Source organism: Pelophylax lessonae (assembly GCF_965119305.1).
Source record: "Pelophylax lessonae genome assembly, chromosome: 5".
NCBI lineage: Eukaryota > Metazoa > Chordata > Amphibia > Anura > Ranidae > Pelophylax > Pelophylax lessonae.
This window is the reverse complement of record NC_138772.1, coordinates 41,390,014-41,402,699: the sequence shown is the minus strand read 5'-3', so window position 1 is coordinate 41,402,699 and position 12,686 is coordinate 41,390,014. Positions and strand designations below refer to the sequence as shown.

General features: G+C 44.3%; 2 protein-coding genes across 2 annotated transcripts in view; both read right to left on the bottom strand.

Annotated features, from left to right (window-relative positions):
* THSD7A (thrombospondin type 1 domain containing 7A) overlaps positions 1 to 12,686 on the bottom strand; it is a 518,460-nt gene that overhangs the window by 114,749 nt on the left and 391,025 nt on the right. Inside the window, exons 12-13 of the mRNA XM_082258557.1 lie at positions 12,153 to 12,285; positions 5,489 to 5,592 (exon numbers count right to left, since the gene is read on the bottom strand). Coding sequence (XP_082114683.1) covers positions 5,489 to 5,592; positions 12,153 to 12,285 — 237 coding nt within the window. The remainder of the gene's footprint in view (positions 1 to 5,488; positions 5,593 to 12,152; positions 12,286 to 12,686) is intronic.
* LOC309555568 (uncharacterized protein) lies at positions 1,892 to 3,816 on the bottom strand (the record flags this gene model as incomplete). Its single annotated transcript, XM_082257628.1, has 3 exons — positions 1,892 to 1,925; positions 2,324 to 3,096; positions 3,184 to 3,816. The coding sequence occupies 3 exons, from the start codon at positions 3,814 to 3,816 to the stop codon at positions 1,892 to 1,894; spliced, it is 1,440 nt and encodes a 479-aa protein (XP_082113754.1).

Below are 12,686 nucleotides of genomic sequence, written 5' to 3'. Positions count from 1 at the left end.
TAACATGTTTCCATCCAGGGAGAAGTGTACGGCCAGCTGGTCCACGATGCTAATGGGTTTGTAGGCCAGTTCCTTAAAACTGTACCTCACAATGTTCTGGGGGGCATGAGGGTTGTTTGCAGTCAGGATACGAGTGAATTCCTCCTTAAGTTCAGCCTCGCTGAGTTCCAGCTGGTCCGGAGGCTTAACCAGAGTCTTGGCCTGCATCCATTCATCAGCTCCATCCCCCATAACTGTGGAGTCATCTTCATCCTCCAAATTTCTTCTTGAGCAGATGTTGGAACTCAATGCTACAACTTCAGGCCGGATTTCCGGATCAGTATCTGGATCCTCCAGGTGGAAATCGATATCTTCTTCTGAGTTTGTAGAAGACTGGTCCATTAAAAACTTGGGTTCTGAAAACCAAATGGTTTGTGTGAGGACAACTGCTGGCACTAAAATCTTCTGCATGAATGCTAGAAAGTGCTCTCGCTTCTCAGGTTTGTTACGGAGAGTTTTATTCAGTGCAGCAAATCTGGTTAAAGCTTGTTCTCGATTGTTAGGGAGAGTAAGCCTTGGTACTCGGAAGGGTACTGGAGCTACCCAATTGTTGGAATTGTCCTTGAAGAACTCTTCATCCGTAATCTTAATGAGCTCCTTGTCTTCGACTGAAGGAGCAATCTTGTTGTCATCACAAGTAGTCTGGTACACTGAATCACCAAAGTCCTTTTGAGAAGTGAGCTTGCAGTTAATGCTTTGGAGTGCTTGATATGGAACTTCGTTCTTAAAATCAAGTCTTTCCTTCACATAATAGTGCGATGGACATTTCATGAATTGACAGGTAACATTAGTTTTGTAGGAAGCTACATCCAAGAGCTTGTGAGATTGGTCTAAGCAGACTTCTCCTATTATCACCCATCCAAGATCGAGTTTCTGGGCCTGAGGAGCATCATCTGGACCGTTACATAACTCTCTTATTTTATGAACTCTAGGAATGTCTCTCCCTAGTAGAATCAAAATCTTAACATCCTTGTTAAGTGGTGGAATGTAGTTAGCAATGTGACTCAAATGAGGGTGATGACGTGCAACCTCTGGTGTGGGGATTTCTTCTCTGTTGTTCGGTAGCTGATCACATTCGATTAGAGTTGGAAGAGGAAACTCTGTGTCCTCATATTCTGATGCAACTACGAAGCCATGGGCTCTTCTTCCAGAAGTATTGACCTTTCCTGCACATGTCTGCAAGGTATAGGACCAGGTCTCTCCTTGAATGTTGAATAGGTCAAAGAATTCTGTACTGGCCAATGAGCGATTGCTCTGATCATCGAGTATGGCATACATTTTTATGGATTTTTGTGGACATCCTTCAGGAAAAACTCTTACAAGACATATCTTGCTACAAGACTTGCTATGAAGCCCTTCTCCACATACCTCTGTACACCTTGTGGTTACGGGGTCGACATATTGCTCAGTTCTCTCCCCGCCATCATCTGATGTAGTCTTGGGGTTGCTGCCGAGTGAAGGTTTCCTTTTGAACAGATCTGAATGAAGAGCGTCCACATGTTTGTCACTGTTGCAGAGAGAACATCTGATGGCGATCTTACAGTCTCTAGCTAAATGATCGGAGGATGCACAACACTTAAAACAGATATTATGCTCTTTGAGAAATGACTTGCGTTCTTCAATAGGCTTGTCCTTAAATGCACGACATTTGGAGAGAGAGTGTGGCGCATTATGAATAGGACACTGTTGATTAAGATTGCTAGCTTTGATGTCTGTAGCTAAGACGTTGGATGCTATCGCGGTCTTCCCCACTACAATAGGATGCCTTAAATCCTTGAATTTACCGTTGGTGGCAATACCCCTTGAAGTACTTAAAGGAATGGTGGTTGTATCTGGATAGAAGAAGCTTGGGTCATTCTTGGATCTTGCAACCTTCCGCACGAACTCTGAAAAATAAGAAAAGGGAGGGAAGGAAACACGATGCTCATACTTATACTTTGATCCTACACTAGTCCACTTTCCCTGAAGATAACTAGGCAACTTTGCTACAATAGGATTTACGCCCTGAGCAGTGTCTAAATAGCTAAGACCTGGTAAACTAGGATCTAACTTAGCAATTTCAAGTTCTTGAAGGAGGTCACCTAACTCTCTAAGCTTATGATTGTCCTTAACAGAGATTTTAGGAAAGCCGTTAAGTCTCTGGAATAAGGCAGATTCAATGACTTCGGGGCTCCCATAGTCTTGTTCTAGACGTTCCCAGGCAGCATCAAGGCCTGCTTTAAAGTTATAAATGTAGACAGATTTAAGTCTCTTTACTTGTTCTGAAGATTGACGCCCCAACCACTTTATTAGTAAGTCAAGTTCTGCTTGAGGTTCAATGTCCAAGTTCTTGGTTACCGCCTTAAATGTAGATCTCCAACTCCTGTAGTTCTCTGGGCGGTCATCAAATCCAGACAGTCCAGTTGTAATCAACTCTCGTCGAATCATATACTTGCTGAACTCTGCAATGTCAGTGCTTTCAGTTTTTATAGCCACAGGGTCTACTGATGGTGCGCCGTCTTGGACCATGGTTGGTATATGATGTTGGCTGGTAGGTAGAGAGATAGGTGTTGCATACGGGTTTAATCTAGGTAAGGGTCTGTCATCTGAAGGTCTCTGAGCATTTGAAGTTAAAGAGAGCTGTATCAAAGGGGGTATAGAGTTCATTCTGTAGTCTTCTGCTGTGCCCTTGTAATCTCTATGCACATAGGGTTGTGGTGGCACATGAGCTGCGTAGGTTGATTCACTTGATTTTGTGACGTGCGGTAGTTGTGGAGGGTCTCTGTTAGTAGGTGTGTCTAGTTGACCAGCTTGCTTTGGCGACACATTGCCTTCTGATCCACTTGCTGGATGACTATGAGAAGAATCTCCAACTGTAGGTGGGACTGTATTGTCGTGGTTTTGAGTTAAGACAAACTGTAGGGTCCTTTCAACAGGGTCTTGACAAGCAGCCAAGCTGGTACAAGCTGCTCCTTCTTCTTCCAATAGGGCTTGTTCCAAGACAGATAACTCTGCTAAAGCTACTTCCTTTTCTCTATTCTTCTGAAGAATTTCTAGCTGAGCCTCTGTTTCTGCTTGTATTCTTGCCTGAATGCGTTTAGCTTCTGCTTCCTTGCATTTAGCTTCTGCTTCCTTGCATTTAGCTTCTTCTTCCTTGCATTTAGCTTCTGCCTTGATGGCTGCTTCTTTTTCAGAGCAGGCGGCTTGAACCTGGGCTACTGCAACCTTTTGGCGAGCTTTGAGAATTTGGTCGCTCAGTATTGACCTTATAGAGCAGGACCGCAATGACTTAGAAGAAGATTTATGATATGAGCGGGCAGACCTAGAAGATTTTCCTGAGTGTCTTGAAGAAGCAGAGTTACAGGATGTAGTCTCATGTAGCTGTGCCAATCTCCCTTCTATCTGTGCCTTTGCTTCAAGATATGTGCTATGCCTCTGCTGGTCATTAGAAGTAAAGTCCTTTAATTCCAATGCAGCTTCCTCTATGTTGGAATGTGACAATAGGGAATAGTACTTCTCAGAAAGTCTTTTATAATTCTCAAATGCCTTCTTAACCCTTGAGAGAGCAGTGTTCAATTGCTCAGAGTTGTTGCTAGTTACATTAGTGGCTGTTATACAACTTAAAGTCTTTTCCCATAATGCAGTCAGGTTACTAGAGGTTTCTTCCTTACTTGCTTCATAAACCTCCCTTGCCTTCAAGGATGGATGAGGGGCACTGACAGGACGAGCCGAATGAAGTGAGGAGTCTGCTTTATCTTGACTAAATGCAGGTAACTCTGTGAGATCTCTGTCAGACATAATAAGTACTGTATTTCTGGTGTCTTGTTAGAAATCTGCCAGAGCTCAGCTCTGTAAGTAGTGACTTCTGTTATTAAGCAGGCTGGGCTGAGGTATTTTTTGTTACAATAGTGGCTAGTGCTGGAACTAGTTCAAACTGGATCACCTCAGAAGGCTGTAACAGTAATGAAGCAGTAATAGGTGGCTGGTTTCATATGCAGAGTAATTCTTCTGGTGACTCACAGACAAGTTTGGTACTTACAGTTCTGAAGCTGTATATTACCATGGACATTTATTTCAAGTACTTTTTGGAACTGTACTCTCTGAAGCTGTGTATTCCTGGAAATTTACTTTCTGAAGCTGTGTACTCCTGTAAATTTACTGTTCTGTCTCAGCATCGATTGTACCTGTGACCTTCTTGTAGATACCCAGTCTCTAAGTGTGTGCAGCAGGTTGAATGATGGCTTTAACAGATAGTTTACTCAATGAATAAAGACTCCAGAGGTGTTCTCCAATGCTTCTTTATGCTTCAAGTTAGCAAAGACATAAACATAGAGGCTTTTCCATAGTTAAATTTACAATGAAGTTACACAGCTTCCACACTCTGCAGTCTCCTCATAACAACTAAACAAAATGGCAGATACAGCAGGAAAATGGAGATGGGAGAAACCATCTAGCCAGAAACAGCAGGGGTGCTAGGAAGATACCAATATCATAGCATAACATAACATGTAATAACAACTGCTAGACAGTTAAAGCTGCGTGGCAGCACAGTAACAGTGCATATATATAGCACTGATTACTGTAGAAATGTCACTGGTAACCCCAAAAATGTCAGTCAAGGGTCCGATCTGTCCGCCCCAATGTCGCAGTACCGCAAAAAAAAACGCAGATCGCCGCCATTACGCGTTAAAAAAAAAACAACAAAAATGACAAAAATCTTTCCCTTAGTCAGTAAACGCAATAACTTTTGCGCAAACCAATCAAAATACGCTTTTTGCGATTTTTTTTACCAAACATAGGTAGCATAAAACAAATTGGCCGAAAATGTTAAAAAATTTTGATTTTTACATTTTTTTGGGGGAATTTCACATAAAAAAAAGGGAAAAATATTGTTATTTTTGCAAAATTGACGTTCTTTTTTTGTTTATAGCGCGTGATCAAAAAATCGCACAGGTGATCAAATACCACCAAAAGAAAGCTCTGTTTGTGGGAAAAAAAGGACGCCAAATTCGTTTAGGTACAGCGTCGCACGACCGCGCAATTGTCCGTTAAAGTCACGCAGTGCCGAATCGCAAAATAGCCCCTGGTCGTTTAGCAGCCAAATCCTCCGGGGCTTAAGTGGTTAAAGTAACGCAGTGCCGAATTGCAAAAAATGGCCTGGTCATTAAGGGGGCAATTCTTCCGGAGGTCAAGTGGCTATTTTGATCCATTGTTGCAGGGCCTTTACATGGCATGGGGTCCTTCTCTGCCTATTTAGTAATCTGGCACTGCAAAGAAACAAGGTATCTAAAAAGATGAACCCACATTGATAAGCTGATCTAGTCTACATCTATATAAATACTGTATATATATATATATATATAGACACAAATATAAAAAGACAACAATGTAGCGGGTCGCTTCCAGAAATGTTTCTGGATTTTCTTCTAGGATGGCAGAATAATAAGATCAGTCACTGAAATGAATTTACCTCTCGCCTGTAGTCCCGGTCCGCAGGTTTCGTACGCTCCAGGGCTGTCTTGTCTGACATACCAGGGCACCAGATGGCATCTCCGCCATTTATGCGTCTTCCACCTATGGCAAGACAAGTCGTAGATGGCTCAGTCAGTAAATCATCAACGCACCGGTGCCTTCAATATTTAAAGCAAATGATAATCTACTCTGTACAATTACACGGGCACTTTTTCATTTTGTTGGCAGAACCGGCAGGGGGTCTCCTAATGAAATACCACCGCTCTGCCACCACAACAGGCCATCTGGTGAACGCACATGGACCCTTGTCATCCAGGCGTAGAAAATTTGTTTTTTTCTGCCACCGCAGCCATCAAGGAAGGGGAGGAAGAGGCTTCATAAAGGCACCGATGGCTGCCTAGCTGTTGGCATCATTCTTAGATCAGATATTTTGATTTCCCAAAGGGAATGGTACATTTGGACAGCATTGTGCCACCCGATGGAGCCATTGGGGACGTCAGATGGAAAGACGTTTTTAATGATGATTGCAAGGTGTTACTAGAAGCAATAATGTAGTGAATTCTGGAATTTTGTATGAGAAGACGTTTGATTTAGTTTATCAAAATATCTGAAAAAGGATAGCATGGGTATTCATAGAACTGATAAGGATGAGAGAATATTTGAAGATCTGCTCCTGTTATAACAACTCATCTTCAATATTGCTGACTAATTAATCCCACTTAAAGTGTTACTAAACCCAAAACAGTAAAATCACTCTGTATATACAGTAAAGCATGCTTGTTATACTCACAGTGGAACCTAAGGGGTTAATCCTTCGCATTGTGTAAAAAAGCTGTTTGATCCTGTCTTCTCTGAACCCCCCCCCCCCCTTTCTTCCAATCCATCTCCTGATAGTACAGAGCTTTAGTGGGCACTCTGCACATGCTCAGTTTGGTGTGTATTGCTAGAGTTTATTTTTTTTCTTGGGAGGGTGCATGTGATAAGCACAGGGCCAATCAGTACTGTCCAGACAGAGGGTCAGGGGTCATGCAGCCTCATAGGACAGTCAGGGGAGAATGAAAACTCTACAAGCTTTAAGGCTGGGTTCCACCCAAAAGAAGAAGCTCTGCTTATCTGACTCCTCTTTCCCCCTACCTGTCCCCACTTCCAGGAGATGGCGCCACAGTGAAGTCCAGCCCACCTCCACCATCCACCGCCACCGGGTCATTCAGAATGCGCAGTGCTGTTTGTGTCATTTAGTGTCTTGTTTCCATTGTGAACAATAAAGTAACATTTAAAATACTTTTTTATAAACAGTATCCCTCTGCCACTTTTTACCAACATAAGAGCCTCCTTTTTCCTGTGTCCATACAGGATAAATTTTATGTGAGAATGCGCAGTGCGCCTAGCGCATGTGCAATGGGGAACCCGGCTGTTAAGCCGCGAGGCTTCACTACCAGTTTCTCTTACAGACAATGTCGGCAGCACCCGAGAACCAATGGAAACATTGGCTGGGGTGCCGACATCGCTGGATTCCAGGACAGGTAAGTGTCCTAATATTAAAAGTCAGCAGCTACAGTATGGGGGAGGGGGGGGGTGGGAAACCTAATGTAATGGGGGACACAGATGGAGAACCTAATGTAGGAGGGGGACTCTTTTGGGAAATCCAATGTAAGGTCTGACCCTGACATAAGGGGGGACTCTTATGGGGAACCTGATGTAATGGGGGAACTCTGATGGGAAACGTATTGTAATGGGAGACACAGATGGGGAACCTGATGTAGGAGGGGGACTCTTTTGCGAAATCTAATGCAAGGTGGGACCCTGATGTAATGGGGGACTCATATGGGGAACCTGATGTAAAGGGGAATCTTATGGGGAACCTGATGTAAGGGGGAATCTTATGGGGAACCTGATGTAAAGGGAAATCTTATGGGGAACCTGATGTAATGGGGGAGCTCTGATGGGAAACCTATTGTAATGGGAGACACAGATGGGGAACCTGATGTAGGAGGGGGACTCTTTTGCGAAATCTAATGCAAGGTGGGACCCTGATGTAATGGGGGACTCATATGGGGAACCTGATGTAAAGGGGAATCTTATGGGGAACCTGATGTAAGGGGGAATCTTATGGGGAACCTGATGTAAGGGGGAACTTTGATGGAAAACTTAATGTAATGGGGGACACAGATGGGGAACCTGATGTAGGAGGGGGACTTTTTTGGGAAATCCAATGTTAAGTGGGACCCTGATGTAGGGGGGGACTCTGATGTAAGGGGGCACTCATATGGGGAACCTGATGTAAGGGGGGACTCTGATGAGGAACTTAATGTAAAGGGGAACCTAATGTAAGGGGGGACTCTTATGGGGAACCTGATGTAAGGGGGAATCTTATGGGGAACCTGATGTAAGGGGGAACTTTGATGGGGAACCTGATGTAAGAGGGGGACTTTTTTGGGAAATCCAATGTTAAGTGGGACCCTGATGTAAGGGGCGACTCTTATGGGGACCCGATGTAAGGGGGCACTCATATGGGGAACCTGATGTAAGGGGGGACTCTGATGGGGAACGTAATGTAAAGAGGAACCTAATGTAAGGGGGGACTCTTATGGAGAACCTTATCTAAGGGGGAATCATATGGGGAACCTAATGTAAGGGGAAAATTTGATGGGAAACAATGTAATGCGGTACACAGATGGGGAACCTGATGTAGGAGGGGGACTCTTTTGGGAAATCCAATGTAAAGTGGGACCCTGATGTAAGGGGGCACTCTTCTGGGGACCCTGGTGTAAGGGGGGACTCTGATGGGGAACTTAATGTAAAGGGGAACCTAATGTAAGGGGGGACTCTTATGGCGAACCTGATGTAAGTGGGGAATTTTATGGGGAACCTGATGTGAGGAGGAACTCTGATGGGAAACTTAATGTAATGGGGGACACAGATAGGAAACCTGATGTAGGAGGGGGACTTTTTTGGGAAATCCAATGTTAAGTGGGACTCTGATGTAAGGGGGGACTCTTATGGAGAACCTGATTTAAGGGGGTACTCTGATGGGGAACTTAATGTAATGGGGAACACAGATGGGGAACCTAATGTAAGGGGGGAACTGATAGGAAACTCAATGTAATGAGGGACGCAGATAGGAAACCTGATGTAAGGTGGGGAACCAGATGTAAGGTATGGGGGGCTGATGTAGGGGGAACCCTGATGTAAGGGGGGAACCTGATGAGGAACTTAATGTAAAGGGGTTGCAGATGGGGAACTTAATGTAAGGGGGGGTGGCGCAGATGGGTAACCAGATGTAAGAGGGTCTCTGATGGGGACCATGAATTAAAGGGGAGGCTCTGATGGTGAACCTAATGAAAGGAGGGACTTTGATGGCCACCCTTAATTAAGTGGGGACTCTGATGGGGATTTTCTTATCGGAACTCAAATATTTGTATTTGTATTTGTGGCACATGTACTGAAAAGTTTGCACATATCTTCTATAAAAGAAGCCATGCAATGTATATGTCATGTGGGATTATTTCCTCGGTTGCTCTCCTATGCACACGCTCTCTTAGAGAACAAACAGAATATAATAATACATAATTCTGTGTAATGGGGACGAGCCTTTGAAAAACCTTTATCGCATAGAGAAAAAGCTCCCGTCTAGGATCTGTCACTCCTTTTTGTGCGCACATCAGAAAACGCAGGAATTCCCCTATTTACTTCCTGAATTGTACATGTAAATGCATTCTGATTATTCAGACTAGGAAGAATTTGACAATAAATGGCAGAAAATGGAATCGGTTATGTTAAGAAAACCATCTGACATTTAAAAGACAGCCTTTGCGTTTTTTTTTTTTTTGAAGAGCTTGTACGCAGGTAATTGTTCTGAGACGCGGGACAAGATGGCAGCCATGTGGAATAATAGCAAGCCAATTAAAGCTGGGCGCTTTCTGTAGCGTTGTCACCGACTGTCACCTTGCGTTTTTTATTCAGGCGGGTGCCACATTAAAAACGTTTCCAGTTTACACCGTGATAATGAACTTTGCGAGCACCGGAGAATTCTGTCGCTTAACTGAATACAAATTTGCCTCGTCTCTGGATGTAATTTGTCCTCTCTAACCTTCAACGTCGTCATTTATTGTGTATGATTCTCAGCTGCCGCCGCTCCGCGTTATAGCGCTGTTATTGACTGCTTAGTTCGCGGCGGATCCTTTTGATCTCAGCAGCTGTGACTGATTCGGATGACACAGTGAAGCTTAGTAAAATTTGGGGGTCATTTGCTTATTGGTTATCGAACTGACACCTTTTAACTGGAAAATTCATCAGTATGGTCAAAGTGTGGACTTAAAGGGTAACTCCACTTTTGTGGGAAAAAAAATAGCAAATGAAAAAAAAAATGCTATAGTGTATACAATTGCTACACAAGCCCTATTGTAATGGATTGTTAGTAAATGTTACCTTTCCGTGTCAATCTGTAATGTTTTGTAAAATTCAATGCAAAAAAGTTGGTGCTGATGCCTTGAACTCCCTTTTTTTTTACATTTTCGCACTGTAGCTGCCATCTTGTTCACATCTGGGACAAAGTGGCAGGGGACGGCCCCTCTGATGTCCAGTGTCACATGAACCTGCCAAAGACTTCCTATTTAATGTAACCTGCAGCTGTATCTGATGTCTGGTCTGTGAACTTTGTGGGGGGGGGGGGGGGATTCATGGTCTGTACTGGGGGAGAGGGGTCTGTATTAGAGGAAGGCGGTTTGTGGTCTGTACTAGGGGAGAGGTCTCACCTGGAGGGGAGACATCTGTAGTTGAGGTGGAAGTCTGAACAGGCGGCCTGTGGTCTGAACTTGGGGGAGAGGAAAGGTCTAAACCAGGGGGTGTTTTGGGAGCTGTCTATACTGGGGTTGATTTGGGGGAATCTGTATTGAGGGAGGGCAGGAGGTCTGAACAGGGGGGGTCTGTGTACTAGGACTAGGGGAAGAGGACTCACCTGGAGGGGAGACATCTTTAATTGAGATGGAAGTCTAAACAGAAGGGCCTGTGGTCTGTACTAGGGAGAGAGGTCTAAACTGGGGGGTGTTTTGGGAGATGTCTATTTTGGGGTTGATTTGGGGGAATCTGTATTGAGGGAAGCAGGAGGTCTGAACAGGGGGGTCTGTGTACTAGGACTAGGGGGAGAGGTCTAACCTGGAGAGGAGAGAACTGTACTAGGGGAAAAAAGTCTTAATAGGGGGGGCTGTTGTCTGTACTAGGGGCAGAGAGGTCTGGAATGAGGGTGGGGAGGGGGTCTGAACAGGGGGGTCTGTAGTCTGTACTAGGGGGAGAGGTTTGAGCTAGAGGGGACAGTTCTGTATTGGGGGAGACGTCTGAACGGTGGGGTCTGTGGTCTGTACTAGTGGGATAGGTCTGCAATGGGGGAGAGGTGTATACTGAGGGTTTTTTTTTTCTAGAGATGTCTGTACTGAGCAGTTGATTTGGGGGATAGAGGTGTGTATTTGGTGGGGGGGGGGGTCTGTGGTTTGTACTAGGGTGAGAGGTCAGACCTTGAGGGGTCTGTACTGGGGGGGAGTAGTCCCAACAGGGAACACAACAGGGGACTATGTTGTTTGTACTAGTGGGAGACAGATACGTATTGGGGGGGGGGCTGAACAAGGGGGTCTGTGGTCTGTACTAGGGGGAGATAGGTCTGTGTTTGGGGGGAGGACTGAACGGGCGGGGGGGGGGGGGGGCTGTGCTCTGTACTAGGGGAATTCATTTATACTTAGAGGTGTTTTTGGAGATGTCTATGGTGATGGATTGATGTGGGGAGAGAGGTGTATATTGGGGGAGTCTGAACGGGAAGGTCTGTGGTCTGCACTTGAGGGAGAGGTTTGACCCCCTCAAGCGCCATTATTATGGAGCCTAATACGTGGAGGCTGTATCCTAGTGGCCAATAAAAATACACAGGGGTGGAATACGTGAATTGGATAGGAGCCCTCTAGGTGACACACTCACTGAACAAGGGGCAGTGGCAACTAATCCACACTCACAAATTGGGCTTCTGCCTGGGGAGGAGGCAAATCATTGACAATCAAGGAGTAAAGAAGACATTTTCTTTACATTTCAATACTGCTTCATCAGAGAGGTTAATACAGGTATTTAGACATCAATGTATGGACTTGTGTTTCATTTTTTAATGAGAATTATTTTTTAAAGGGACAGTGGAAACAAAGGCATCTCCTAATGGCCAATCACAAAGGATCAGAAGCAGTATTTAGAGTCCAGCCTCTTCTAGTTTCTCTCTACCTACCGAAAAGAGATTTTGTCATTCCAGACACATTTGAACACCTTAAAACACAAATATATTTTTGTTTTCCTTCATTCCTTTTTATAAAAATCTTCCCCCACTTTTTTTTTAGCCATCCAAGACTTTTTATATATATATATATTTTTTTTTTTGCCAGAAGCTGCTCCAGTTCCTTTAATTTCTAATATCCTCCCGGGAGCCCAAATCAATTTAATACAGCAAATAAAATATTTACTCAGCAGAGGGAAATTTAATAAAGGAGATCAATTTTCCCTCCCCCGTCCCTGGCACCGCGGCGCTGACAGAGTGGTGACAAGTTGCAGCATGTGGTGACAAGAATCATATTTAATGATCAGGAGGTGGGACAGCTTGGCAGGAGAGGCTCCGTCTCGGCACACGCTCATCTCACCTGTATGTGTGACAGGCAGCGGGGGGCTCACACTCATTTTCTTCATATAAAGTGTCAGGGCAGTCTCGCCCGCCGTAGGACGGGTACTGGATAATGACCCGGTGCCGCGTCTGCTTCTTGACAGTGACAGCGCCTAAAACGAGAAAACGCAGGATGCTTATTTCACATCATAAACACATTCTGACCAGGATTCAATAGAGAATGATAAAGCATTAAAGTATTTTTTCTGTTTTGGACGGAGAAGAGAGGGATTAGAACCCCTGCTAAGTTTTTATTGCTGTCTATGTCCTCATTAGGGAGATTCACTCTCTCTATTTGTCCTGCTTACCATTATCACTGAAAGTGAAAGAAAATCCCAAATTTTGAGTTGTCTCTAAAATAAGAAATAGAGGGGAAATCTTTCATTTGGATTGTAAGCTCTAACGAGCAGGGCCCCCTGATTCCTTATATACCAAATTGTATTGTAACTGTAATGTCTGCCTTCATTTTGTTAAGCGCTGCGCAAACCGTTGGCGCTATATAAATCCTCTATAA